Source organism: Sus scrofa, chromosome 7, assembly GCF_054392235.1.
Source record: "Sus scrofa isolate SSC_HxYL_T2T_F1_AM1 chromosome 7, Sscrofa_HxYL_maternal_Yorkshire_Landrace_v2.0, whole genome shotgun sequence".
Taxonomy (NCBI): Eukaryota; Metazoa; Chordata; class Mammalia; order Artiodactyla; family Suidae; genus Sus; species Sus scrofa.
The window spans coordinates 122,886,001-122,913,131 of record NC_139389.1 but is presented as its reverse complement, the minus strand read 5'-3'; the positions used below and the strand labels follow the sequence as shown (position 1 = coordinate 122,913,131).

At 46.3% G+C, this 27,131-nt stretch overlaps 1 protein-coding gene across 22 annotated transcripts in view; it reads right to left on the bottom strand.

Moving 5' to 3' along the window:
- TDP1 (tyrosyl-DNA phosphodiesterase 1) overlaps window positions 1–27,131 on the bottom strand; it is an 85,097-nt gene that overhangs the window by 30,440 nt on the left and 27,526 nt on the right. For 15 of the 22 annotated variants that reach the window (XR_014811276.1, XR_014811275.1, XR_014811274.1 and 12 more), the window contains 7 exons: window positions 26,335–26,427; window positions 20,591–20,758; window positions 20,048–20,126; window positions 17,342–17,524; window positions 15,979–16,027; window positions 13,343–13,409; window positions 11,201–11,308 (listed from right to left, as the gene is read on the bottom strand). Coding sequence is in view for 19 of the 22 variants with exons in the window: in XM_013978377.3 (XP_013833831.2) it covers window positions 11,201–11,308; window positions 13,343–13,409; window positions 15,979–16,027; window positions 17,342–17,524; window positions 20,048–20,126; window positions 20,591–20,758; window positions 26,335–26,427 (747 nt within the window). In the remaining 3 variants the exon portion in view is untranslated. Of the gene's footprint in view, window positions 1–7,644; window positions 9,080–11,200; window positions 11,309–13,342; window positions 13,410–15,978; window positions 16,028–17,341; window positions 17,525–20,047; window positions 20,127–20,590; window positions 20,759–26,334; window positions 26,428–27,131 lie in introns of those variants that run through there. The other 7 variants (XM_084969990.1, XM_084969992.1, XM_021099601.2 and 4 more) reach the window with 1 other exon arrangement.

Sequence of the window (27,131 nt, the reverse complement as noted above, 5' to 3'; positions counted from 1 at the left end):
GGTGTGGGCTTTAGCAAGTAACAATTCTGACAGATCACTAAATAGGCTGAGAATCCACCTGCAATCTCACTTTGTTCCGCGTTCACAGGCATATTATGACCCCCTTTCTACTCTGGACTTGGAAGGCTAGCTTTCATTCCATGGCATAGCCCAGCCCAGAGGTCAACCTAGCCTTCAAAAGAATCCATCTATCTCTGATCCCACAAATCGAATTACACGGGCTTTCGAAGCCATCACATCAGCATCCGGAATCCAAAATGACACAAAATACCATCAAGCGGATCAAAAGTTGCTTTTTGAATTTCAGGTCAAAATTTGTATTCAGAACACCCTATCAAAGAACTTCAGTATGTATTTAATAGTAACCACTGTGACAACTCAGAACTGTTTATTTCATTTTCTACTGAAACGTTCCATTATTTTGGTCCATCTACGGTGGAGAGGCAAAGCAAGAACTTGAAAAGAACAACAGATTCATAAGATTTCAGCCTTGGTTTTGGTCAGCTGTCACTCTGGGGTGACAACCTTTGAGCACCAATTTCTTCATTTATAATACGGATTTAACACCTTCTGGTCACTATACTGGCTTATAAAGAAGAATGAGTAATATAATCGAGGTGAAAGTGCTTAGGAAATTGTAAAGCACAACGCAAAGGTGACATTTGGAGAGTATTAGTACTTTTTAACAGACATATGAAATTCTGTTAGACTAGACTCAGGGAGATTATCTACTGTAATACAAATTTTTCTCTTTTCTTTTTAGCCTGGGGAGTCCTTTGTTCAAAGGAAACATTTAAAGCACGACGGCGGGCTCTGAATGTGGTTTCTAGAACTCTTAGGGCTCTAGAAACCCAACGCGAAACCACTGGTCTAGCTCAGCCCCTGGTTTCCCACGTGGGGGAAGAGGCGGGAGCAGAAGGAGCTGTTGGGAAGGGCGTGGCCACAGTCAGCGGACTGTTTACACGTCCAGGTAACACCCAAAAGTCCGACGAGGAGTCAGTATCTATCTGGTCAATTTACCGAGAAACCTCGCCAGGTTTTCTGATGCTTTCCTGGATCCCACTGCGGGGGCCACAAACGGCAGAAACCCAAACCTTTCCTGGGGGCAGCGGGGAGGTGGGGCTGGAGGCAGGATCGGCCAACCTCCTCCATAGGAAACAGCGGCTACAGTGAGTTTTTGAGCCGCGTGTTCTCCCCAGAGCCTTGACCAGCAGTGCTGGTCCCCAAGCAGAAGGCAACGAGCCTACACCACCTAGAACACGAGTTCCTTGTGGGCAGGACCATGCCTGTCTTGTTCACCACCCATAACCAAAGCCTAGAGCAGCGCCTGGCGCACAGGCAAGAAATACTCCCGCTGGACTATCTGGGCTTGAATCCTAGCTTCGCTACCTTGCCAGCTGGGCCACGGAGAGCTCGTTATGTAAGGTCCCTGTGCTTTAGTGTTCAGAGCTCCAAAATGGAGATGATAGTACCTAGCTCCTGACTGGGAGGCTTAACGGAGCCAGCATTTGATAAACTCTATTCTTTGCGAGACCTCTTCTTCAGAGGCCAGTTCCTGGTGAGGGACCCCCAGGCAGGGCCTCCTCATCTCAAGCCACAGGTATGTCTGGTGACTAGCTATGGTAGTGGATGAAGGGTCTCAAGACCCCCACCCAGCTCAGGGGGTCTCCATCAGGGATAGTGCTTCAAAAGACTTGCCTGAAAAGGCACATGCTCTATCCCTCCTCTATTTGTACCAGAAGGGGAGAAAGTGAGGGACCCTGTTACCCTGTCTCTAACATAGAAAGGAAGTCATTCGCAGACTTTAATACTGATAGCCATTATGTGCAACCAAGTACCTGAAGCGAACCAGCTAATCCCAGTATCCCGAAGCCAGAGTCCCAGGCAACCAAGTCTACACCAACGACAGCTACAAATAGTTCTTTGTGTGATCCAATTTGATTTTTACCAAAAAGCTCAGAGAAAGGAGGAAAAGGACTATTTGTTTCAGAATCAAAAGAACAGACCTAAGTACTGCAGAGCTCTGTGGAAAAGCAGAGGAGGGCAGAAATGGCCTTTATGCTTCCTCAAAAAGCCACAGTGGTTTTGTAGTCAAGCACTTGTCTTGTTTTCGCCCAAAGTGGCAGCACCAACATATCCACTCATCCAACTATCCTGTGATGCCTGTCGGTTGCTAGGCAACGGTAACAGCGATAGCTTTCTGCCCACCCACAATGCACAGCTTTCATAATTGTTCTCACTGGGTCTGCCAATTCCTCCTAGGCACTATCTTCTCAGCCAAGGCTGCCTCTTCAAGCTCTTCTTCTTGCTTGCCTGGTCCCTTGGTAAAATTTAAACACTGTATTTGTCATTATGTTTCAGTAATTTCTGTAACAGGCTGCCCATCAGACACAGGATGATTTCACAGTAGGCTCAAGAACTACAAATAGCTTTCCATACAAGCAACCAGATAAAAGCCAGCTGATGGAACATTCTCAGAAGTTCAAGCTAAAGTGCTAGTTTTAAGTCTCTTTGAACACAGTCTTCTGGCTGAATATACTTGTCTCGATTATATAGAATGATGACGACCAAGTGTTAACTTAACCCTACTCTCTCTACGGAAAGTCTTTAGGTCACATACACCGCCACATGTTATAGAAGCAAAACAGGGAAAGTCTCAATAAGCTGTCTCGAATCCCGAGAGGCCTAATGAATGTGAGCTTGATAACGACACGTGGCGGTTTGCAGCCACTAAAAATCAAGCCACTACCTAACACTTAATCTGTCATACAGTTTAAGAGGTAACTTCCACATTTATTTCCTATCTTTCTCCTCTGAGCATTCCCTAAGTGTGATAAAGGCCCAGATTGGAAATGACTTCTCCAACATGTGAGTGGCAAAGCTAGTGAGCGGCAATCCTGAATGGGGACACGGATCTTTGGGCCCCACCTCGGGGCTACTTCCTTCACAGGATGCTGGCTGATAGGCTAACACCATCATCTGAGGTACCCAAGCTGGAAAGTGTTCTGGGGTTAAAGCTATTCAACCCAAGAAACTAAAACGAGTGTTTTGACGTTGAGGAGCAGGAAGGCTGGGGAACGGAAGTAGAAAGACCGACCTGCTCTGGTACCCTTGTCCCATGATGCGTGGACATGATGACATGCCGAAGAGTAAAGGGCTCTGAATCAAATACTCATGGGTCCCTAACCATAAGCTGTGAACAGTGTGGGATGCTGAGGATCAAGAGGAGGAAGACCTGGCATCTGCTTTCAAGCAGCTCGTGATATATTAAGGCAAAAGTGGGGCCCCAAGAACCGACAAGGATGCTGTGAAAGGGCCAGGCAAACGGGCTACGAAAACACAAAGGAAAAACAATGAATCATGTCTGCTGAGCTAGAGAAAGTTTTAAATAGGAAGATTTGAGATTAACCTTAAGAATAAGCTTAAGGGGTCTGGACAGTACAGAAAGGAGACTTTAAACGGGAGCAGCAGTCCAAAGATGAACAGTGGTTAGAGGGAGAGGGTACCACCCACTCATGCAAAATTTCCCGAGCCACTGCAGATCAGGTACTGCACTAGGCACTCTGTGTTTTGTCTGAAAAAAATGCTACACAAAATTTCTAAGTGTCAGGAAGAGCACTTTGGTTGAAAAAAAAAAAAAAAAGTGTGGGAATTACCAACTCATTTTCTCTTAGAACAAAACCTTCCAGTGTAGATAAGAAACTTGATTAAAAATGGTTTCAGTGGAGATTGAGTGCAGATTTTGGTGATGTGGCAACTCTCTACTAAGACATAACTCAGGATCTATGAAAGATGTTTTCAGTTAGACCCTCAATCACAGCACATTACGAAAGAGGAAATAAAAACGATGCGATTTTGTGTAGTTAAAAGGATCCATAAAACAGAAGATGACAACTATATTAAGGCTAGTATTTTTCTAAATTTCAGTCCCTAATCTTCAAGCCAGTTTCCACGTTTGTGAAATGTCAGGTGGGTAAAACCAAGTCCCTAGGGCCAGGAAGCCGGCGTGGGTCCTGAGTAGAGAAATGACCAGTGACCATCATGCTCACGCTATGGGAAAGATGTCAAGTATACTTCTGAAGTCATGAGGTTTTATTTTGTTCTGTTTTTGAAATTAGATCGTTTAGGATCCTACTTATTTTTTATCAGACTCGTCATCATTATTTATTTATTTTTGACTTTTTAGGGCTGCACCTGCAGCATATGGAGGTTCCCACGACAGGGGTCAAATCGGAGCTGCAGCTGCCAGCCTGCACCACAGCCACAGCAACACCAGATTCAAGCCATGTCTGTGACCTACGCCGCAACTCATGGCAATACTGGATCCTTAACCCACTGAGCGAAGTCAGGGATCGAACCCACATCTTCATGGATACTGGTTGGATTTGTTACTGCTGAGCCATGATGGGAACTCCCTCATCATCATTTTTAACATCTACACACCTGAGTGAACACAGTTCTCCAATCGCACTGTGGGGTTATTACCTTACTCCAATAAAGCTGCCTCCTTTGGCTCCAAACAACACTAGAACTTCTTTTTTTTTTTTTTTTTTTGCTATTTTAGGGCTGTACCCTTGGCATATGGAAGTTCCCAGGCTAGGGGTTGAATCAGAGCTGCAGCTGCCAGCCTACACCACAGCCACAGCAACTTGGGATCTAAGTCACGTCTGAGACCTACACCACAGCTCATGGCAACACTGGATCCTTAACCCACTGCATGAGGCCAGGGATTGAACCTGCATCCTCATGGATCCTAGTGGGGTTTGTTAACCGCTGAGCCACGAAGGGAACTCCTAGAACTTCACTTCCTAAATAGCCTCTGGAGCCTATGGTTCGGTCTTCTGAAAATGTTCAAGGGGAGTTCTTTTTAACTATGGAAAATAAACTTTAATTTTAGAAATGATAAGATATTATTTTAGGTCAAGGTTGCAGAGTCAGGTGGCTGAATCAAGCTGGGCAATGACTACCACTCAGGCTGGTAGAGGGCAGAATTAGATGTCCCCAAGATCCTGCCCCTGGTGTTCACAGCCAGTATCACTCCCTCCCCTGGAGCGTGAGCAAAAATTGTGAATATCATGGGATTTCATTCTCATGATTAGGCCACCAGTCTCTTGACTTTAATCCAAAGGTCTGGGATGGAGTTCCCATTGTGGCTCAGTGGTAAGGAGCCTAATATCCATGAGGACTCAGGTTCGATCCTTGACCTGGCTCAGTGGGTTAAGGATTCGGCATTGCAGTGAGCTGTGGTGTAAGTTATAGATGAGGCTCGAATCCCACGTTGCTATGGCTGTGGCTGTGGCTGGTGGTACAGCTCTGATTGGACCCCTAGCCTAGGAAACTCCACGTACCACGGGTACGGCCCTAAGAAGACCAGGAAAAAAAAAAAAAAAAAAAGAAAGAAAGAAAGAAAAAAAAGAAAATGGTCTGGGGTCCTCCTGGGGGGGCCCTGATCTGATTAGGTGAAGCCTAGAAGGAGGGACTGGGTCCTTCCGGGGGAGATTCTCTGGTGGAGTATGAAGAAGCAAACAGCTCTGCTCGGCACTGTCCATGAAGAAGACCACAAGGGAGGCATCCGAGGGAGCACTTCAGAGCTGACAGCCCCAGGAGTGCAGGAACCACAGTCCTACAGCCACAAGCAACTGAACTCTGCCAACAACCAGTGAGCCTGGAAGATGACCCGAGCCTTAGAGGCGATCACAGCCCTGGTCAATGCTGATCCTGTGCTGAGGACCAGCAGACCCATGTCCAGACTTCTGACTCAAAGGAACTGCAGCGTAGTAAATGTGCATTGCTCTCACCCACTTGGTTTACGAGAACTTATTACACAGCAACAGAAAACTCACACAGGGCCCAGAAGAGAAGCAGGTCTATTAAGAAATAATACATACATATTAATGTGCCATGTAAACTCACTTTGAAGGAAATTCCAAAGAGTGGCAAAAGGATTTGAGCGATGGTAGTATTTTCCATAAAATACGTAGTTTCAAAAGGTGACTACCTTGAGGCGCAACACTTCTCTGGATGTGCAAATCCGTTTGTTTTAGTGTCATTATGTTACAGTCAAAATTCACACTGTGTATCATCCACCTAGCTTACCACCGTTATGCATGCAAGCTTTTCTATTTATCTTTCACTGAAATCCAATTTTATTTTTTTTTCTGGCCACACCCGTGTAACGTGGAAGTTCCTGGGCCAGGGGCTGAACGCATACTGCAGTTGCAGCCTGTGCCACAGCTGCAGCAACACGGACCCTTAACTCACTGTGCCACACAGGTACTTCCTAAAATCGAATTCCTAATACATCTGCCACTTTGCGGCTAGACTGTTAGATTTGCTGGCATTATCACTTCATTTGGACTAGAATCCACGGGTCTCTTTATAACCCGACCTCTTCACTCTGTAAGCAGGGCGAGGCATTAAATGAAAGAAGAGCAGCCCTCATAAACCAGCTGTTCACAAATTTCTGGATTTCTTCTCTAAGACGACAGTATCACCCCCAGGAGAGAATCTGGGGGATGCTTAGGAGAGGGTGGGGCCCCTGGATGGCTTTCACAATGACCTGGCAGCTAGGACGTGAGGGCCGGGTTACGGAACACACAGTGATGTGAAGGTGAGCCGTGCACAACAAAGGATTATCTCAGCCAGAACGCCAGCTACTGCTCTGATCTCCTCCTCGCCCTCCCACCTGACTCACTCCAGCAGCAGCCACTTTGTTTCTCACACACAACCAGCGTATTTCCAGCTCTGCCTCTCTGCCCAGAAGGCTTGCCCAGCTCTCCCCTCCTTTCTTTCGGGTCTCTGCTTCAATGTCACTGCATCACTGAGGCCTTCCCCTGACCACCCTGTTTACTGAGCAGCCTCCCACCCCGACCCAGGCACTTGCTGCCTGCGAACCGTCAGGGGAGAGTCGGGCAGGAGGTTGGTGCCTAGGGGTGGACGAGCACATACACTGCAATGATGAACTCTTTACATAGAATTAAGTATACCTAGAAATAATTTAAAGTATATGGAAGGAGAGTTCCCTTGTGGTTCAGTGGGAATGAACCTGACTAGTTATCCACGAGCATGTAGGTTCCATCCCTGGCCCCACTCAGTGGGTTAAGGATTTGGAGTTGCCATGCGCTGTTGCAGAGGTAGCTCGGATCTGGTGTTCCGTGGCTGTGGTGTAGGCTGGCGGCTATAGCTCTGATCTGACCCCTAGCCTGGGAACTTTCATATGCAGCGTGTGGGGCCCTAAAAAGACAAGGGAAAAAAAATTACAAAAAAAAAAAACCCAAAATAAAGTATATGGGAGGGTACATGCATAGGTTATATGCAAGTACGGTGCCATTTTATATAAGGGACTTGAGCATCGGCAGACTTTGGTATCTGCAGGGGGTTCTAGGACCACACCCCCTTCCCCAGGGACACCACGGGACAACTGTTTCAAGAAGGTAGTGCCTGGCGAGGTTTACTGAGCCACTGACGGTAAGCGGTGGGTGGGATTTGGCCTTGGGTCCATTGAATTCCACACTCACACGCTTCCCATCATCCCAATTGCTCTTCCTCAACAGGGCATCTGGGAGGTGTTCCGCACAGAGGGCTTCCCCGCCTCCAACACCACATGGCCGATCTATAATAAAACCTTTCGCCTGGACAAAAGGGTACTCGAGGTGCTACTTTAATCTCAACTTCCATTAATGCCCTTAAAAGAGAATCAATAAATGTCATGCAACTTTTGTGAAGTGCGTCTATCAACCTTCTCGTTCCACTTTGTGGAAAGAACAGTCGCTGAATAGACAGCAAACGCGACTGTTGCAGTGAAAATAAAAAGAGACTCATGAATGCAACCCAAGACTGGAGACTCAAGGCTCCAGGCTGCGGCTGGTCCCAAGGATGCTGGACTTCCGAGTTCCCAAGGCTGCAAGTCAATTCCTTAAAATGAAAATAAATCTCTGTGTATCTCATCTATTGGTTCCGTTTCTCTGGAGAAGCCGGACTAACACAGCAGTGCAAGAGGAACTGGCCCTGCTTTCCCAGGAGCCAGTCTTTCCACTTCCTTCCTGCAGGCCAGCCCTCCAGACAGGCTCTCTTCTCCTTTGGCCCTGGAGTCCCAGCACTGGGCTTTCCATCAAGTAACCTTCAGGGACTCACAGTGAGACGTCTTACACAAGAGACTTCAGTATGTACACCTTGGAGGAAAAGTTTAGCCAATGGCAGGAAGGGAGTAAGAGAGCTCACTTCTGGTCACTCCCTGTGGATAAAAGGTGAGCTGTATGCTTCTGATGCTTAATTTCTCTGGGCAACAGTTTTCCCAGCAAAGAAACCCATGACCTGGAATTTCCTAGTGGCTCAGTGGGTTAAGGATCCGGCACTGTCATTGCTGTGGCTTGGGTTGCTGATGTGGCACGGATTCCATCCCTGGCCCAGGAACTTGTGTGTGCCGTGGGTGCATATAAACAAACACCACATCATGCTAGGCAGATGAGACCACTTTTACCCAATGATTGATGTTTTGCTATATTGCTCTGATTCTATTTTATTTTGAGAAAAAGCAGTTTGCTTAGTTAAGAGGATTTTGACTCAAGGTGGAGAAGAGACTTCAAATTCAATCCGACATTCATGCAAAGTGGCATGATTTCAGTAAGAGCCTTGTCGGGCATAAAAAAGGAATACAATGGGTAGAGTCCTGTGAGCCAACTGATAAGAGCCTTCTGTCGGGTCTGATTGATGGAACTGTCACATCCTTTAAGGCACGAAGCACAAAGCAAAATCGTAACCGGCTTCATGGTAAGGCCGCCCTACCGCTCGGCAGTGCTTGCAATGGCATTTCAGAATGGGAAGCAGGCAGGTGCTTTCCTCTAGCCCGACTGACTCAGCATCAGAGGATACAGGAAGCGAAGGTCACACAGGATCAGCATGTGACAGAACCAGTATGAAAAGCCAAGGTTTTCTCCTCGCAACTCAGTGACTTGGTTTCAAAGGCAGTTGCTGGACACACAGGTGAGCTGACACTGAAATGTGGTCTCTGAACATCGGGTCCCTTTGGAGAATGCTCAAGAGGCCACATTGTGTCTGAATTCACGGTCTTGAGGGTTAACTGCATAGAAGACGGGGTAGAATTAGACCCTGATGTCTCATCACTTTAATTCAGGATACTGGCAGTAATTTAGCTTTCTCATGTATGCTCTTATTTAAAGTAAAACTGGGGGAGGGGTCACAGTCTTACATTCACAGAGGCAGCCACGGCGTGGACTCCTCACCCCAAGGGGGGCCAGGCGCCCTCCCCGTCTCTGCTCTTCCTGGCGCTTTCTGTTCATCTCAGGCAAGGACACCTCCGTCCAGGGAATCTCTAGTTCAGGTCTTGTACCCTGGCAACCTACTCTTCAGAGGTATGTTTCTCTTTTTTTTACTTTTTATGGTCACACCCGTGGCATATGGAAGTTCTCTGGCCAGGAACTGAATCCACACTGCAGCTATGGCAACGCCGGATCCTTTAACCCACAGTGCCAGACCAGGGATCGAACCCACACCTCTGCAGCAACAAGATTGGCTGCACTTGGATTTTTAACCACTGCACCATGGCAGGAACTCCCCGGAAATTTGTCTTTGTAGAGGCACTCAGCAGAGAAACGTGCCTGAATGCCCTTGGGCATCCTTCACAGCGGTGAGGGCAGAGCTTGAACAAGCATATGACAGCTCTCACGTCCTGGGCTGCATGGGGCTCGATCATTTAACTCTCACAATGACCCCATCACTCTCCCACTTTCCCCATTTTATAGAAAGGGAAACAGCTGCAGATTAAATAAATTTCCCAAATTCACAGATCTAATGAAGGACAGAAGAATACCTTGAATCCTATCTTTAGGACTCAAGAGTGTATCTTGGCATTATGCAGCGGTGCCTCAAACACTTCTGGGAAACCCTCTCTCCCGTCTGATCCCCACCAACACTGCGAATGGTGATCCTGATCCTGAGCCAGGGTGAAAAGTATAACCGCTAATTTCCATTAACCAGGAAAGTGACCTGGTTTTGCTTTTTTCTTCCTTTGTTTCTTTAAAAAAATTTTTTTTGGCCTGGTTTTGTTTTTTTCTTCCTTTGTTTCTTTTAAAAAATTTTTTTTGGCATGTGGCATTTTCTGGGTCCAGAATCAAACCTATGCCACAGCAATGACAATGCTAGATCCTAAACCTGCTGTGCCACAAAAGAACTCCCCTGATTTTGTTTCAAAGTGGCTCTTTTGTTGAAAAGCTTGTTCATGAATGTTTTTAAACTTTTATTTAAAAGTTTATCGTTAAAGAAATAATTCTACTCTGTGATACCTTAATTAGTGGCTACTGGCATCAACTGTTACTAAATCAGGAAGAGATGTCTAATAGTCTTTGTTCAGACTAGAAGCCACAAACTAAAGCTCTAAAAATAGGAGTTCCCGTCCAGGCTCAGTGGTTAACAAATCCGACTAGGAACCATGAGGTTGCGGGTTCGATCCCTGGCCTTGCTCAGTGGGTTAAGGATCTGGCGTTGCCATGAGCTGCGGTGTAGGTTGCAGACTCGGCTTGGATCCTGCATTGCTGTGGCTCTGGCGTAGGCCGGCGGCTACAGCTCCGATTCGACCCCTAGCCTGGGAACCTCCATATACTGTGGGAACGGCCCAAGAAAAAAAAGAAAAAAAAAAAAAAAAGACACAAAAATGATAATAGGTAGGGACTTTCTTATGGGGGGGGGAATGACAAAACTAATCTAAAATTGTATTATGATGATGGTTTCATAATTCTGTAAATACACTAAATTGTAGACTTTAAATGGGTGAATTTTATGGTTTGTTAATTAAAAAAACACAAAGGAGCTTTGATTGTTCAAGTTTCACTTACCTAAGAAGAAAACTAAGGAATATTAATTTTACCATGTTAGTCTTCTGAATTTACTCCCAATGCCAAGTTGTTTAACTGCTATTACTGAAGTATTGAATATAGAAGTAAACACAAACTTTAGGCAAACCTATAAACCTTTAGGTTGATAAGTAACGTCAGGCAATGATTACACACTCCTCAAAGGGATTAGTCAGAGGCCTCCTTTAAATAAGGCTCATATAAGTCCCCCCCCAACACAACCACAAAGAAAACAAGTGACAATTCACAAAATCACCTTTCAGAACCCCATGCAATACTCTGAGCAGGAGTTACAAAAATTCCTCCCATCAGGAATAATAAAAGCTAAGTACCTTGTGACAAGGAACCAAGCAATTTGACTGAAGTCTGGAGAGGGTCTCATATACGTCTTAATGTGTGGCATGGCATTGCTGCGGCCCGACGTGGCAGCTGACCATTTGCTAGTGACAGAAAAGGCACAAAGCACTGATTAGAAAATACAGATTGGTCACAGTCTATTATGAGAAAACTGTTTGGACAGCAAAGTCCTGCGATCTAAAAACAGTGCATAGGAGTTCCTGTCGTGGCGCAGTGTTTAACGAATCCAACTAGGAACCATGAGGTTGCGGGTTCGGTCCCTGCCCTTGCTCAGTGGGTTAATGATCCGGTGTTCCAGTGAGCTGTGGTGTAGGTTGCAGATGCGGCTCGGATCCCGCGTTGCTGTGGCTCTGGCGTAGGCTGGCGGCTACAGCTCCGATTCGACCTCTAGCCTGAGAACCTCCATATGCCGCGGGAGCGGCCCAAAGAAATAGCAAAAAGACAAAAAATAAATAAATAAATAAAAACAGTGCATACACAGTTCTCTGTGATACGACCTGTGATATTTCTTAGACATTGTTCACATGACAGAAGAGCATAGGTCCATTTTATTTTTTATCTTTTTTTAACCATTAAACCATATTTAATTTTTGAAAAGTCTTCAATTAGTCCATGGAAGAAATAAAATTTAGTGACAAAAATTGGGTTGGATGTTGGGTATTTTATGTTTTCTTGCTGCATCTTTAATATAGCACAGGTTCATTTTAGAACATAGATACGTCGAGGAAAAATTCACCACCACCTACAAAAATCACCGTAACCTTTGGCACACAGCCTTCCCATCTTGCTATGAACACAATGCATTTGCATACATACTATTTCTCTTGTGCTTTTAATGGCATGTGTGGGTATCTTGTCTCTTTAAAAGCAGGAACTCTGCTCCCATAGCACATGACTGAATAGAAGAGGCTCCCTCAATGCTTGTTGAATGAACAAAATACAAAATGGGAAAAATGCCAACAATGTGAATATCCGAAGGGAATACTGAAAAGCAGTTCAGAAATATCTCAGTCAAATGCTGATATGCATATAGCTGAGTGTGGTTTCGAAGTTTCCAACAGTGTAGGACTAAGGTTCCATGAGAAAAAAATGACCTGTTCCAACGAGGCAACAGTCCTTACTTAGGAATACAAGAGGGTGGCCCCTCGGGAGAGGAGACTGCCCACAGAGTGAGTCAGGATGAGGGAGATTCATTCTTAGGTCATTACGTTGTCTTGTATGGAGACAATACTGAAAGGCGCTCAATCTGAAGAAGAGTCCACTGGGGCTCCTGTTGTGGCTCAAGGGTAATGAACCCGACTAGTATCCATGAGGACGCAGGTTCAATCCCTGGCCTCACTCAGTGGGTTAAAGATCCAGCACTGCCGTGAGCTGTGGCGTCGCTCGCAGACGTGGTTCGGATCTGGCGTTGCTGTGGCTGTGGTGTAGGCTGGCAGCTGCAGTTCCAATTTGACCCCTAGCCTGGGAACTTCCATGTGCCACTGGTGCGGCCTTAAAAAAAAAAAAGAAAAAAGAAAAGGCTTCAGGATGACATGCTGAATTGGACTGAAAGCTTCTAGGATGTCATTTGCCTTTGTTTCTGGAGTCCTGCTGAAGCGAGTAGGAAACTAGAGTTGGCCTAGACCACGGAGGGAGGGAGCCGCCCCAGCCAGGAGGGTGCAGGATGTCCCTGTCACTGGAGCATCTGGCCGTTTACTGACCTCTCACGACAAGCCAGGGACCACGCACCCCAGAGAAAGTGGTGTGGATTCTTCCCTCCGAAAGCTTGCAGACACAGCATAGGAAGAGACAGACAGAAAGATGGCATCTTTTTGGAAATATGCCCTAATGTGCTGCTTCTGTAAATGCTCAACTTCCTGACGTGTTCTTTTATGTATCTTTTTCTCTGGATGCCAATATTTAAACAGAAACCTCACAGAGGTAAACTTGACTCTTTGGTATTAAAAACCAATTCCAAGAAACCTTGTTTTAAATGATTTCTATCACTAACACAAGTAGATAAAAAATATAGCTATATTACATAAAGGTTTTTTTTTTTTTTTTTTTTTAAGTCAGACTGTCAAATAACATTCTTATTCCTAAAGCAGCAACAGCAGCATTCTAAACCGATTACTTACTGAAAATAGGAATGGAGCCAGGTCTGCTTCTCTGCCGTCTGGATGCTATAGGGAAGAGAGCCCCCAGCTTTTGAAAGAAGAGAAATAAATACAAATTATCGTTATTTTTTAATTTTATTTTTTTGGTCTTTTTGTCTTCTCTAGGGCCACCCCCAAGGCATATGGAGGTTCCCAGGCCAGGGGTCTAATTGGAGCTGTAGCCACTGGCCTATACCAGAGTCACAGCAACAACAGATCCGAGCCACATCTGCAACCTACCCCACAGCTCACGGCAATGCTGGATCCCCAACCCACTGAGTGAGGCCAGGGATTGAACCCACAACCTCATGGTTCCTAGTCGGATTCGTTACCCACTGAGCCACAACAGGAACTCCTAAATACAAATTATTGACTCTAATTTGAGAATCCCACATTAAGATGAAAACCTCTGGTAAACAGTTGGAAGATAAAAGAAAACCATGACTTATTTCATCTTATGAGTAGCTCTCAGAAAGAAAATGGCTATACTTGCTTGAGGTTTGTTCTCTTAACGCGGTTTCCTTTCTTAGGGATGCACGTTAAATAGGAAATGTTTACTATGGGGACAGAAAAAGGTATTTCATCACTGGGAGGGGGGGAATGGGACTTTAACATCTAGAGTGGCACAGATCTGAAATGTTAGGCACAACCAGAGGCTGAACCCCAGCTCATCCTGCAGCCCCCAGGTCGGTGAGACACTCTCGGCCACAATTTGCAAGATGAGACTGGTGCCCCGTTTTTGCCGGAGACCAGGAGCCTGGGGTGGGCATGGGGGTGGGGGCAGACTAGGATGAGAACTGGGCTCTCCTGCCTCCTTCACCTCTGACACTGGTACTTCCAACAGACTGTGCACCAGCTACTCAGATCCTTAAGAAAGAAATAAAAGGACACAGTTACGTTTTTCAAAAGGAATTCTAAAAGCCATAGTCCTACAAAGAGAATAAAGATACCGTTCCAAGTGGAAACACAATTAGAGCCCAATGTTTGTTCATCTCTGAAAGGAGGGAAGTTCACTCTAGATTCACTTTCTAAACACATGTTGGAACTTCTCCATAGAATTCTATCTCCAAAGAGGGCTTTCAATCTCTCTGACATAGCGAGTGAGGCATGCTGTACCTCCCGCTACAAATAACTAAGGACATATTCAAGGTTTCAGGACCAGTTACAAAATAGCCTTACTGAAATACCATGCTCTTCCCCTTTAAAAAGCATGCTTTGAATGCATCTAGCCTAGAAGTAAAGAAAGGAGAACAAAAAAGAAGTCAAACAACAACAAAAAAATCTCCAAGTCCCTGAGTCCCAGGGAAACAATTTTAGCTTTACCATTAAAAAGCAACAAATGGGCTAATACACTGAAAACCCTCCTGAGATTTTCCTGGCAGGGTCACATGTAATGCAACAAACAGACTGTTGGTCTAAATCGAAGCCCTCTGCTTCCAGACGTAGGGAAACGCCAGCCAGACCTTCCTTTGCCCAAGGTATCACCCTGCTTGGTTTTTTTGTGTGTGTTTGTGTTTCTTTTTAGGGCCACACACAAGGCATATGGAAGTTCCCTGACTAGAGGCTGAATCAGAGCTACAGGTGCCAGCCTACACCACAGCCATAGCCACTTGAGATTCAAGCCGCCTCTGCGACCTACATCACAGGTCACGGCAACACTGGATCCCTAACCCACTGAGAGAGGCCAGGGACCGAACCTGTGTCCTCATAGATACTAGTCAGATTTGTTTCTGCTGAGCCCCGACGGGAACTCCGGTATCCTGCTTGGGTTTTTGATACCTCCTGAGTGCACTATCAGGGGGCCTGTTGAATTCCAAGTAAGTTCAGTGCCCAGCACTGGTATAAAAGAAATAGAAGTCAGAGGTGTCTATGGAATAATCCTAGGATTTCCAGATGAAGCCCTTAAGAGACTAGATACACCAACTGGGTGATGTCAAAGGTCACATCTCAACATTAAGTGTAAGTCCCGGACCTTAAATATTATCTGTATCTGGGATTCAGGTCTGGAAGACAGTGCTTCAGGCAGGGAGGATGTGGAGAGAGAGCGGGGTTAGAGGAAGGTGTGGCAGGAGCCTCAGGGGAGAAACTGGTTTTATCAGGACCACCGACCTGCTGGTGGCGGGGGTGAGAACAATCGTATTGGTAAAATACCGTCAGGAAGAGGCTTGTTGTGAGGCTTAAACAACAGCCAAAAGGTCCACCTGCGTGGCATCATCTTTGGAACGTGGCAATGCTTAGTGTTCCAACTTTTACAGTCCCTACCCAGTTGAGAGAGAATCATCTCCAATCTTCTAACCAATACTTTTGGTGTCTCGAGGAGGAAGGTGTTTTTTTTTTTTCTTTTTTGGCTGCCCTGAGGCATATGGCATTCGGGGGGCCGAGGATCAGATCCGGGATGCAGTTGCGACCTACACCGCAGTTGTGGCAACTCTGACTGGTAGCCCGCTGAGCCAGGCGGGAATTGAACCTGCATCCCAGCGCTCTAGAGAGGCCCCCAATCCCCATGCACCACAGAAGGAACTCCAGGAAGGCGTTTTTGCCTTGTTCTAAAGCATTTACCGGGGCTTTTGTAAAATATGCACAAAAAATGCAATCAGGACCGTCTTCCCAACAATTACCCGGATATCCTTCTAAGCTGGTCCTCACGTTCTCCACGGAAGGATAGATCTACAAATAAAACAACAACACCACTCAGAAAGCACCATGTTGAGGGAACTATTTGTTAAAAGGAATGACGATTAGTTTTGAAGAAAATGAAAATCTCAGTCAGAAATACCTAAAGAACGTGTTTTAAATTTTAAAAAGTTTTGAACTTCCAGTAACTAAACTACAGAAAGTAATTCGAGTCGATGAAAGAAAATTACACTTCGATTGGAGGATTTTTTTTTCCTCTGAAATGCCGCATCAACACCGAATTGAACGCAAAATTGATGATTAATTCAAAGGTCTCTAAGTAATGAATGATGCTCGTAATTCTGCTGGCAACGCTTTCTCGAGTATTTTTTCCTTGGTTTCAAGGTTTCAGGACCAGTTACAAAATAGCCTTATTGAAATACCAACCTGAAGGAAGGCATGGAGAATTCGCAGGCTAGTCAATGGCTGAGATGAGTCTGAACAAATCAGCCCCTTTCCAGCACCACATGCCATTGATAGGGATGGAGCAGGATCGTTACACAGGTAGTTGCGGAAGTCTCAATAGTGGACCATGGATTGAGAGGGAAACTCTGGGCGATCGTTGTAAGTTAATGACTGCTCCAGAAGGCCAGCGGAACAAGGCAGGCTTGCTGGGCGAGTGGAGGCTCGAGACATGCCTCAGGTCATTGGATGGGAGATGGCTGAGGCTTGCATTCGGGTTCAGACCAAGGGCAGGAGTTTGAGGACCACCCTTCTGCTGCTTTGAATAGGCTTCACGACAGCCCTAGTCTGACCTTATAGGGTCAAATACCCTTATCAGACACCAAGGAGGAGCTACGACTCCAAGAAAGAGGAAGAGGTGGCCTTTTCCCACCCCCACTCCCCTTCGATTATAAAACTGTAGCCCTCTGGATCCTCGGGGCAGAGCTTCCTTGCCTGCCCGCTTGCATCTCTCACAAGCCTCCTATCTTAATAAATCTATTCCTTGCCTATCACTTTGTCTCTCGCCGAATTCTTTCTGCGCTGAGGCACAAAGAAGCTGAACCTCAATAAGTCCAGACACCGGGTGAGTGAAAAACCGTGGGTTCAAGGCCTAGGCTGGGCTTAGGCTGGGTTAAAGTCCCGGCTCTTGGGTTCAAGTCCCACCCTGGGTTCTGACAGTTTCAGTGCTAAGCTCTAAGTGCTGACAGTTTCACTAGTAGGGGCTCTTGATTATAAATGACAAAGTGATACTCTTTCCATCTCCAAGCCACTGAATGAACCCCTCTCCGCGATGAGTCAGACCGACTGGATTCTTCTCCTGGATGAGAGACGAAGGGCAGTGAACTTGGGAGGAAGGCCACTCACCAGATGCAGAGGGACGGCGCCTCCTGGGGTCCTGCTTTCCTTCCCCAGGGTCACCAAGCTCTCTTTAAACTCAGAACACAACCATTTTGATTCGTCGGCCCCCATGGAGCCGATGCTCGAAAACTGACCTACAACCGGCCAGGACTCTGCTTTAGGGATGGAGGAGCCATTCTCTTTCAGGAGCTGTGGGAGAATAAAAAGGAATGTGACAGTCACCCCAATCTCGTGAACAGAAACACTGTGACAACTCAGAATGTGGTTTCTGCCCTTGGAGTGTCTAATTAACAAGGAGATGCTGAGAATCCACACTGATGTATACCTTTATTTTTCTTCTTTGGGACATATTTTTAAATACTGAAAATATTTTATGTTAATGGAATGAGTGAAGACAAGTATTCCTCTCCCAGAATTCTTGGATTTGAACTAAAAGCAAAAACAGATGAAAAAAAAAAATAAATAAATAAAGGATCCATTTTAGTAGCAATGTCAGATTAAACCACACAACCTGCCATACAAATTTAGATTTTTGCCTTGAAATTGCAATTGTTTAACAGGCCTAGATAATACCCAGAAGGTCAAACTATTGTTTGAACAGTTTGACTCCGGCATGTGAAAGAGGTTTAACACTTGGGCTCCAGGCAGCTGCAATGCTCTACAAAGAAAAGAATATATTTACATATAGACACATATTACCTTAAGCCCTACAGAAGAGTGACCTGCATTTCCTGCTTTGTTTGGTACTTATGCAAAGCTGCAGAAATAACTCAAAAAATATTGGGGGACTTGATCCATTTAAACGTGGCCCCGGGTGTCTTCCTAGAGGCTGGAGATAGCAACAAAAATAAGCCCCAGTTCTCACCCCGGGGGGAGCTCATATTCTGAAGGCTGTATTGTTTAGTTTAATATGTGTTCTTTTCCTTACCGCAGAGCAGGCATTAATATTTATAAGCACACTTCCCCAAAGAGCCCAAATTAGTTCTCAACTTCCACCCTGGCTGCAGCTTGGTGTAGGAAACAGCGCTGAGCTGACAACCGCAAGACCGGGTTTCTATTCTGGGCTCAGCCCTTGATGGGCTGCGTGACCCTGGACAAGTCCCTGTGCTTCTATATACACATTGGTGAAACAGACGTCTGATCACCCCCATCCTCCTGGAACGCTTGTGATGCAATACAAGCTACTGACTGTGCAGAGTGGTTGCAAACTCTTAAGATGCGGCTCGACTGGCAACAGGATTGTGATCCTACGATGTGTGTGATCACCCGGCCTTTCTGAACCACCAGTCCGCTAAGCAGTAAGCGCCAGGGCAGAGGGAACCCTCAGCATGTGCCTCGGATTCATTTTCTCACTGACTCTCACAAAATTCTGAGGGAAGTACTGTCCTTATGCCCATTTTATGGATGTCAACAGAAGCAGTGAAGGAGCAAACCAAGGTCACACGGTTTGTAACTGGGTCAGGATTTGAACCCAGGTGTGGGAATCTACCCCCAAAACTGTGCCCTGAGCCAGTGTGCACCACTCCTTCCTGTCAAGGTCAAGACAGAAAGACAGTGGCTTTGAGATCTTGCCTGCTTTCAGCTGTGGTCTCACTTAAAAAAGGAAATTAAAATAAAAACTTTTTTAAGCCATGGGGAATCCCCACGCAACATAAATAACTTACAGAAGAGGTGCTTTTAAGAAAGCCACGTTAGGGAATGTAATAAGGTTGGTAAAGGAATTCTTTTTTTTTTTTTTTGTCTTTTCTAGGGCCGCTCCTGCAGCATATGGAGGTTCCCAGGCCAGGGGTCGAATTGGAGCTGTAGCCACCGGCCTACACCAGAACAGCAATGTGGGATCTGAGCTGAGTCTGCAACCTACACCACAGCTCACGGCAACGCCGGAGGATCCCTAACCCACTGAGCAAGGTCAGGGACCGAACCCGCAATCTCATGATTCCTAGTCGGATTTGTTAACCACTGCGCCACAACGGGAACTCCGGTAAAGGAATTCTTAAAGAAGGGTGAAGAAAAATTTAAGCTTTAACTTGCTTGTTTTATTTTGTTAAAGATCTCTCTTGACTTATTTCATACCTGCAGCAAATGTTATTCTCATGATTATAATTCCCTTCAGGGCACAGTTTAGTAAACAAAACACATCATGGATCAGTTGTAGTCTTTATTCAACACTATCCTCTGTTCTTTGTTGAATGTATGTTAAAAATCCTTGACATGCTGAGTTCCCTCTGGCTCAGAGGTAACAAACCTGACTAGTCTCCACGAGGATGCAGGTTTGATCCCTGGCCTCGTTCAGTGGGTTAAGGATCCAGCATTGCCGGGAGCTGTGGTATAGGTCACAGATGCAACTCAGATCCCACATTGCTGTGGCTGTGGTGGAGGCCGGCAGCTGTTGCTCCAATTCAACCCTTAGCCTGGAAACTTCCATATGCTGAGGGTGGGGCCCTAAAAAGAGAAGAAAAAAAAAAAAAAATCCTTGACATGCTGATCAAAAACTACAATACTTGTATGAATAAAAAGTCCCAATTACCTTTACCATAAGAAATAAAAAACTAAAACTTATTAATCAATTATCAAGTGCCTACCTACTATTTGCCCGGAATTGTGTTAGAGATATTGTGAAGCCATCTTCAAAATACACCAAATTATAAATGAAAAAGGAGAGATCATACATTAAAATTTTCTTAAATGCTAAAATCATAACAATTCTGTTACCTTCCTAAGCCTAAAATGTCCCCAATTATCTTTTTGATCTCCTTGAAAGCGTCCCGGGGTTGAGCCAATAAGGTAAACACTAAAACGACAAAAAACACGAGTTATACAACAGAGTGGTTTGTGGCCCCACATCACAAAACACGCATAAACACTAAGATAAGCAGGAACTGTTCTAGGAGCCAAGCCGCTTTCTCGAGCTGCCTCCTGGGCGTGGGCACTGACCCCTGAACTCGCTCTGGAGCACCTCCAGGGATGGAGGGACACCCGCAAGGTGCGAGGCAGCAGGCCAAGAGCTCGGGAATTTTAGGAGCACTCCAGCGGGGGTTCACGGTGCCCGGGAGGATCTCCCGGCCTCCGCCTGGCCTCCACCTGGGTGCTGGAGGATCACGAGGTGCAGACAGTGACAGAAGCCACTTGCATCACGTCACAAAGGACAGCCGGATGTCACCCCACCTCTTTCCAGGCCCCCGTGTTCCAAACTTCCCGTGGCCCACCAGGTGTTAACCTACCCCAAGCGCCCCAAATTGCTAAGGCGCCACGTACTTTGTTTCCGAGAGGTCGTGCTCCTGGATGGTGTCTACCCACTCTTTGAGGGCAGCGGCGTTATAAGCCGACAAATAGCTGATGAGGTCAGCTTTAAAGTGTGTGGCTGATTCTCCGGATCTGTGGCTCCCAGGGACGATTCGTCGATATAAGGGGCTCAACCATATTCTGGAATGGAAACAAAAACCAAAAAACAAAACCTTTAATGGTCGAGAACAAGCTGATCGTAATGCTACCCCTACTGATTCGGCGGTCACCCCAAGGAAGAGGTGAATTCTCACAGCCCCTCTCCACAGGGTATGAGGTCAGCCCTATAAAACACGAAACAATTCCCATCACACCACTCCAATGGCTCTCTTCACATTCATAATTTATTTTTAAAAACCTCAAGGAGGAGTCCCCGCCGTGGCTCAGCGGAAACAGATCTGATCAGGAACCATGAAGTTGCAGGTTTGATCCCTGGCCTCACTCACTGGGTTAAGGATCCGGTGTTGCTGTGAGCTGTGGTGTAGGTTGCAGACATGGCTTGGATCCTGCGTTGCTGTGGCTCTGGCGTAGGCCAGCAGCTACCGCTCCGATTCGACCCCTAGCCTGGGAACCTCCATATGCCGAGGGTGTGGCCCTAAAAGGACAGATGACAAAAATAAATAAATAAATAAATAGATAAAAATAAGAACCTCACAGAGAATTTAAGACCAAGAAAGACCTGGCCTCTGCGGCCTCAGTTCCCCCACATTCCCTCATTCCCTCACCCACATGCCCTATTCCCCCTCTTACCTCATTACCTCTGCATTGCTTTTAAAGACTTGATGGCAACAGTTAAGAGTTCCACCCCTGGAGTTCCCTTCGTGGTTCAGTGGTTAACAATTCCAGCTAGCATCCATAAGGATGCGGGTTTGATCTCTGGCCTTGCTTAGTGGGTTGGGGATCCAGTTGCTGTGAGCTGTGGTATAGATCGTAGCTGTGGCATAGGCCGGTGGCTGCAGCTCAGGTTGGACCCCTGGCCTGAGGACTTCCATAGGCAGCAGGTGCTGCCCTGGTAAAAAAAAAAAAAAAAAAAAAAAGTTCCACTCCTAATTGCTATAGTATACCCACACCACCAGCAGTAACCTCTGTAAGATTTTGCCAATGCCTGCATCAATGTAGCTCTTTAGCCAAATGGAAAATAAAAGTTTCCTATACTAAAAAAAAGTATGTGAAAATGTTTTCAATAAAGAAACTCATCTTGGAGTGTCCGCTGTGGCTCGTGGGTTAAGAACCTGACTAGTATCCATGAGGATGTGCGTCTGATCCCTGGCCCCACCCATGGGTTAAGGACCCGACGTTGCTGTGAGTGGCACAGGTCACAGATGCAGCTCAAATCCTGCATTGCTATGACTGTGGTGTAGGCTGGCAGCTGCAGCTCTGATTCGACTCCTAACCTGGGGACTTCCATATGCTGCAGGAGTGGTATTAAAAAAACAAAAACAGGAGTTCCCTTCGTGGCTCAGTGGTTAACGAATCCGACTAGGAACCATGAGGTTGTGGGTTCGATCCCTGGCCTTGCTCAGTGGGTTAAGGATCTGGCGTTGACATGAGCTATGGTATAGGTTGCAGATGTGGCTTGGATCCAGCATTGCTGTGGCTGTGGTGTAGGCTGGCAGCTATGGCTCCAATTTGACCCCTAGCCTGGGAACCTCCATATGCCACGGGAGTGGCCTAGAAATGGCAAAAAGACAAAAAAAAAAAAAAAAAAAAAAAAAAAAAAAAAAAAGAAAAAAACTCGTTCTCATGAGGTACATGTATAGCAACTTGAGATACTTTCATATTTTATATATATGTATATATATGTGAGTACACACACACACACACACACACACACACACTCCATATCTTGTGTCTGGAATGAGTAGAGACCACATTTAGTGGTATAGACCACACTAACACTAACCGCAGACTTTCAAATAATTCAGTAAAAAAAACTTTAAAGACATCATTCATTTCATCGATTCTCTGTCAATATACTTTGCCAATATTTCTATATCATAGTCGCAAATGGCAAACAACCATATCCAAACCCAGTCCATCTATGAACTGCTCCGTGGTAGATTCTAAAAGAGTGTGGCTTCAAACCCCTTGTGCTGATCCTTCAATTGCAAAACCAGGTTAACAGCCCTGCTGTGTGCCCATGAGGTGAGGAACAGGGTCCAGCATCCAGCTGTGCTCAGCAAGTCTGAGCTATGCCGCCTTTTCCCCTTTGTGGCTAATTCCGCCGCTGTTGTACTCAGCAAGCCAAGAAAGAAACTGCCCAATTCCTCTTTCTCCTGGCGGCCCTCAAAGGAAACTGGCGAGAGGCAGGCCCTCAAAGCAGGAAGCGCCCGGAACCATGTGGATCCTGGCTGTGTGTCTTCGAGCTGTTTCTAGAAGGGTGGCAGGTCACACCTTTCCCTCTCACCTCGAGGAGACCCCCTGCAGGAAGGGGAACACGTGGGACCTGGGTCTGTGGCTACCTGGCTGCGTCATTTGGGGCCAGCTCCATGACCTCTCTGGGTCTCCCTCTGCCGCCGTGTGTGTAACATGACTGCATCAGGCCAGATAGACGGGTAAGGTCTCTCTACCAATAGTGACTTGGAACCCAGGGTGAGTGGGGCTCCCCCTGGATAAGAGGGGTTCGGGATGAGAAACATGAAAGACAACACCTTTCTAAACCAGGATCCTGAGATGTGGGGTTTTTTTAACACTTCACAAAAGAAGAGAGTTCCCTGGTGGTCGAACAGGTTAAGGATCTGGCATGGTCACTGCTGTGGCTTGAGTTTGATCCCCGGCCTAGGAACTTCCGCATGCCATGGGCGCAGCCAAAAAAAGCTGAAAACCAAAAACTAACCAAACAAAAATAAGATGAAAAATTATCTTAGGCCAAATAGTTTGAAAAGTGAGAAAAGGGAGTTCCTGTCGTGGCTCAGTGGTAACGGAACCTGATTAGCATCCGTGAGGATGGAGGTTCGATCTCTGGCCCTGATCAGTGGGTTAAAGGTCTGGTGTTGCTGCGAACCATGGGGTAGGTTGCTGATGCGGCTCAGATCTGGCATTGCTGTGGCTGTGGTGTAGGCCGGCAGCTGCAGCTCCGATTCGACCCCTGGCCTGGAAACTTCCATGTGCTGCAAGTGTGGCCCTAAAAAGCAAAAAAAAAAAAAAGTGAGAAATTAGTAGGTAGCTCAGAAGCAGTGAAAAGTATGACTGGAACACTTGCAGAGCAGAAGTCCTATCAGCAGAGCCATAACAGGCCGACTATGAAATAAGATGACACAAAAGAACTGCTTTTAAATGTTTTTCAAAAATTACAACCCACAACAGGAACCTGAGAATTATCAGAGAGAGGCGAATCTGGGCTAATGGTGAGATAACAGTACCCCTGACACCGGGTGGCTGGTGGAGGGATGCCGGAGGGAGTTTCAACTCCTGGTACTTGGGAGTTCTGAAGCTACTACCTAGTCAATATGTTTTTAAAGATTTAAATTTAAAAAAAAAGTCTAAATAAAGGGAAAAATGAACACCCCAGCCCTTTACCTTTAATCTCTTCCTCAGAGCCACCACTGGAGAAGCCTAAGGAAGCAAAGCTGCCTGTAAATGCAGCTCTGCAAAGAGCCAAGCCAGCCCCTGCAGCTGCGCCAATTACTCATCCCCCCACAACAAGCTCTAGTAATCTCAGTTCCTTTTGAGATGGGGATGCCTATGAGTCACGAGTCCCCAAACCCAGTCAGCAGCTTAGAAGCTGCAGGGGCGGCAAAGGCCTCCTTCGCTGGAAGTGTGGTGGCTCAAGAGCCCTGTGGCTGAGGCTTGTGGAGACGGTGACCCCATGACCCTGGACACGTCAGAAGGACCCTGCATTCAGGGAAGTGTTTCCTCAGTGGGACACCTGGACACGAGAACATGCGTGTAGGAAAACCGTGAGGCCGTGAGGACTGGGGCTGGAGTCACCTGTTACAGAGGGAAGGGGGACGGAGAGGGGACGAGCGCCTTGTGGCTCAGTGAAGGGTCTGTCCTCACTCAGAAGGGCTGTGTGAAGGGAGAGCGAACCCTCGGGCGGCAAGGCCCACTCAGTCCAAGCAGGGCCTGAGGATGGGGGCTGGGAAGCTGTCTCAGTGCCGCCTGAGCTCAAAGGCCTGAATTACAGGTTCCAGCCCAAGCTGGGCAATGATGTGGAAAAGGGGAGGCAGTGGAGACTATCGAACCCTGAAAGGCCAAGCTTCTTCCTACGCAGGAAGCCAGAGACGTGCAGAGTGGCTTAAATGAGGAGGGGGGACCAAAAAGGGAAATTTAAGTTAGGGCCTACCAGGAGGGAAAACAACAGGTGAAACCCATTCGAACATATCCTTAAAAATAAAAAGAAATTCATGCACTTGCAGAATAGACTTGTGGTTGCCAAGGGGGAGGGGGAGGGAGTGGGGTGGGTGGGGAGCTTGGGGTTAAGAGATACAAACTATTGCCTTGGGAATGGATTCGCAAGGAGATCCTGCTGTAAAGCACTCGGAACTGTGTCTGGTCCCTTATGATGGAGCAAGATCATATGCGAAAAGAGAATGTGTACATGTACGTGTAACTGGGTCACCATGCTGTACAGTAGGAAAAAAAATTGTATTGGGGAAATAACTATTAAAAAATAATAATAAAAAATAAATAAATAAACACAAACTTTTAAAAAGAGATCACAGAGTTGCCCAGTGGCTCCAAAGGTTAAGGACGGAGTGTTGTCACTGCTGTGGTGTGGGTTTGATCCCTGGCCCTGGAACTTCCACAAGTCACAGGCACAGCAATGGTGCTTCCTCCCCCACCCCCCAAAAAAGAGGGAGAAAAAAAGCTGGATCTAGCCTATGTGTACCAAGGACAAAGGATTAGTAATAATAAAAGACAAGCATGAAAAACCTTCATATTGCTTTTGGAGATTCCCAACTACAACAGAGGCTCTAAAAAGACAGCAGTTACATTTGTTTTATGGGAAACTGAACTGACCGGGTGAGTCGATATTCCTGCACACAATCAACCCCAAGTTTTCCCCTGATACCTGTTAGGGAACGGCAAGCACAGGTGAGTAAGGACCAAGAAAGCCATCGGGTGGCTCTTACTGGAAAAACAGTGGGTTCATTTCATGGCTTATCCTCTTATCCTGTCTCAGCTCCTTGGATCTACTTGGCTGCAGAGAGCATGCATAACGCCATCCTGTAAAAACTCAAAACTACAGCGCATAAGCATTCACAGATGTTTGCAGGTGTCACACAGGCAGCTGTGGACATTAGGTGCTAAATGGTTAGCACCTGTCACCTCAAGAGAGGAATGAGGGGAAGGAGGTAAAAGAAAACCATCACTCTCTTCTTTTGAGGGCCACACCCACAGCATATATGGAAGTTCCCAGGCTAGGGGTCGAATGAGAGCTACAGCTGCTGGCCAATGCCACAGCCACAGCCACACAGGATCTGGGCCGTGTCTGCGACCTGCACCACAGCTCACGGCCATGCCAGATCCTTAACCCGCTGAGCGAGGCCAAGGACTGAACCTGCAACCTCGTGGATGCTAGCCAGATTCTTAACCTGCGGAGCCACAATGGGAACTCTTACTGTTGCTTTCTCTGCATGTATCTCTTTTCCATGCCAAACTTCTGAGGGATTTTTTACAATTAAAAAAAAAAAAAAGAACAAAACAATGTCCTCGCTTTTGACCTTTCTCAGCACACAGAGCAGCCACCGTGACATGAAGGGAATCCTACAAACCCTTGTGTTTTCTGGTGCCAGTCGGCGTGGATGAGGTTGGAGGTGTGTATGACGACACGGAGGCCTTCCTCGTACAGCAGGAGCATCATTTTCCTTTAAAAACAAAAGAAGGGTCAAAAAGCATGAACAGTACGCTCAAAATCCACAGTAACTTCCTAATGCAAATGTAAGAGCGGAAGGGATTCTTTAAAGTCTTTTATTTAGCCTGGGAACCTCCATATGCCATGGGTGCAGCCCTACAGAAGACAAAAATAAATAAATAAATAAATAAAAATAAACTCTTATGTAAAATGCTCTGTGTATTTGGTGAGCTTTTAAATGAACTTTTGCTCCACAAGGCCAGTCCTGGCACTTTAGTCCCCTCCCCGCTCCAGTCTGGCTCCTTATTATCTGCTCAGCATCATCCGCTACTATCAGGAACAGTGGGTCTGGTGTTTTCAAAGCATGGTCATAACCTCCTGCTACCCTGTGGCTATCTAGCATTTAAAAAAATACAACAGAGTAAAACAGAAACTCAAGAGCATATCGCATATATTTCAGTACTGGTTCATGAAACTCCTGTTTCAGCACAAACTGGTGTGACGCACGCAGGAGACTGAAATGACAACTGCACTTCACGCTGTGGGCTTCGGTTTAAGAAAAGTTTGAAAGATGCTTCGGTTTCAAGAGACTGATATTTTCTCACGCTTCATGGACACCAGACTCGTCACCAGCGGGTACCTGGACTTAAGCTAAGCCTTCCCTTTTCTTCCCCATTTATGCAAATCATCCTTTAGAAGCTTCTTTTCTTTATTAGG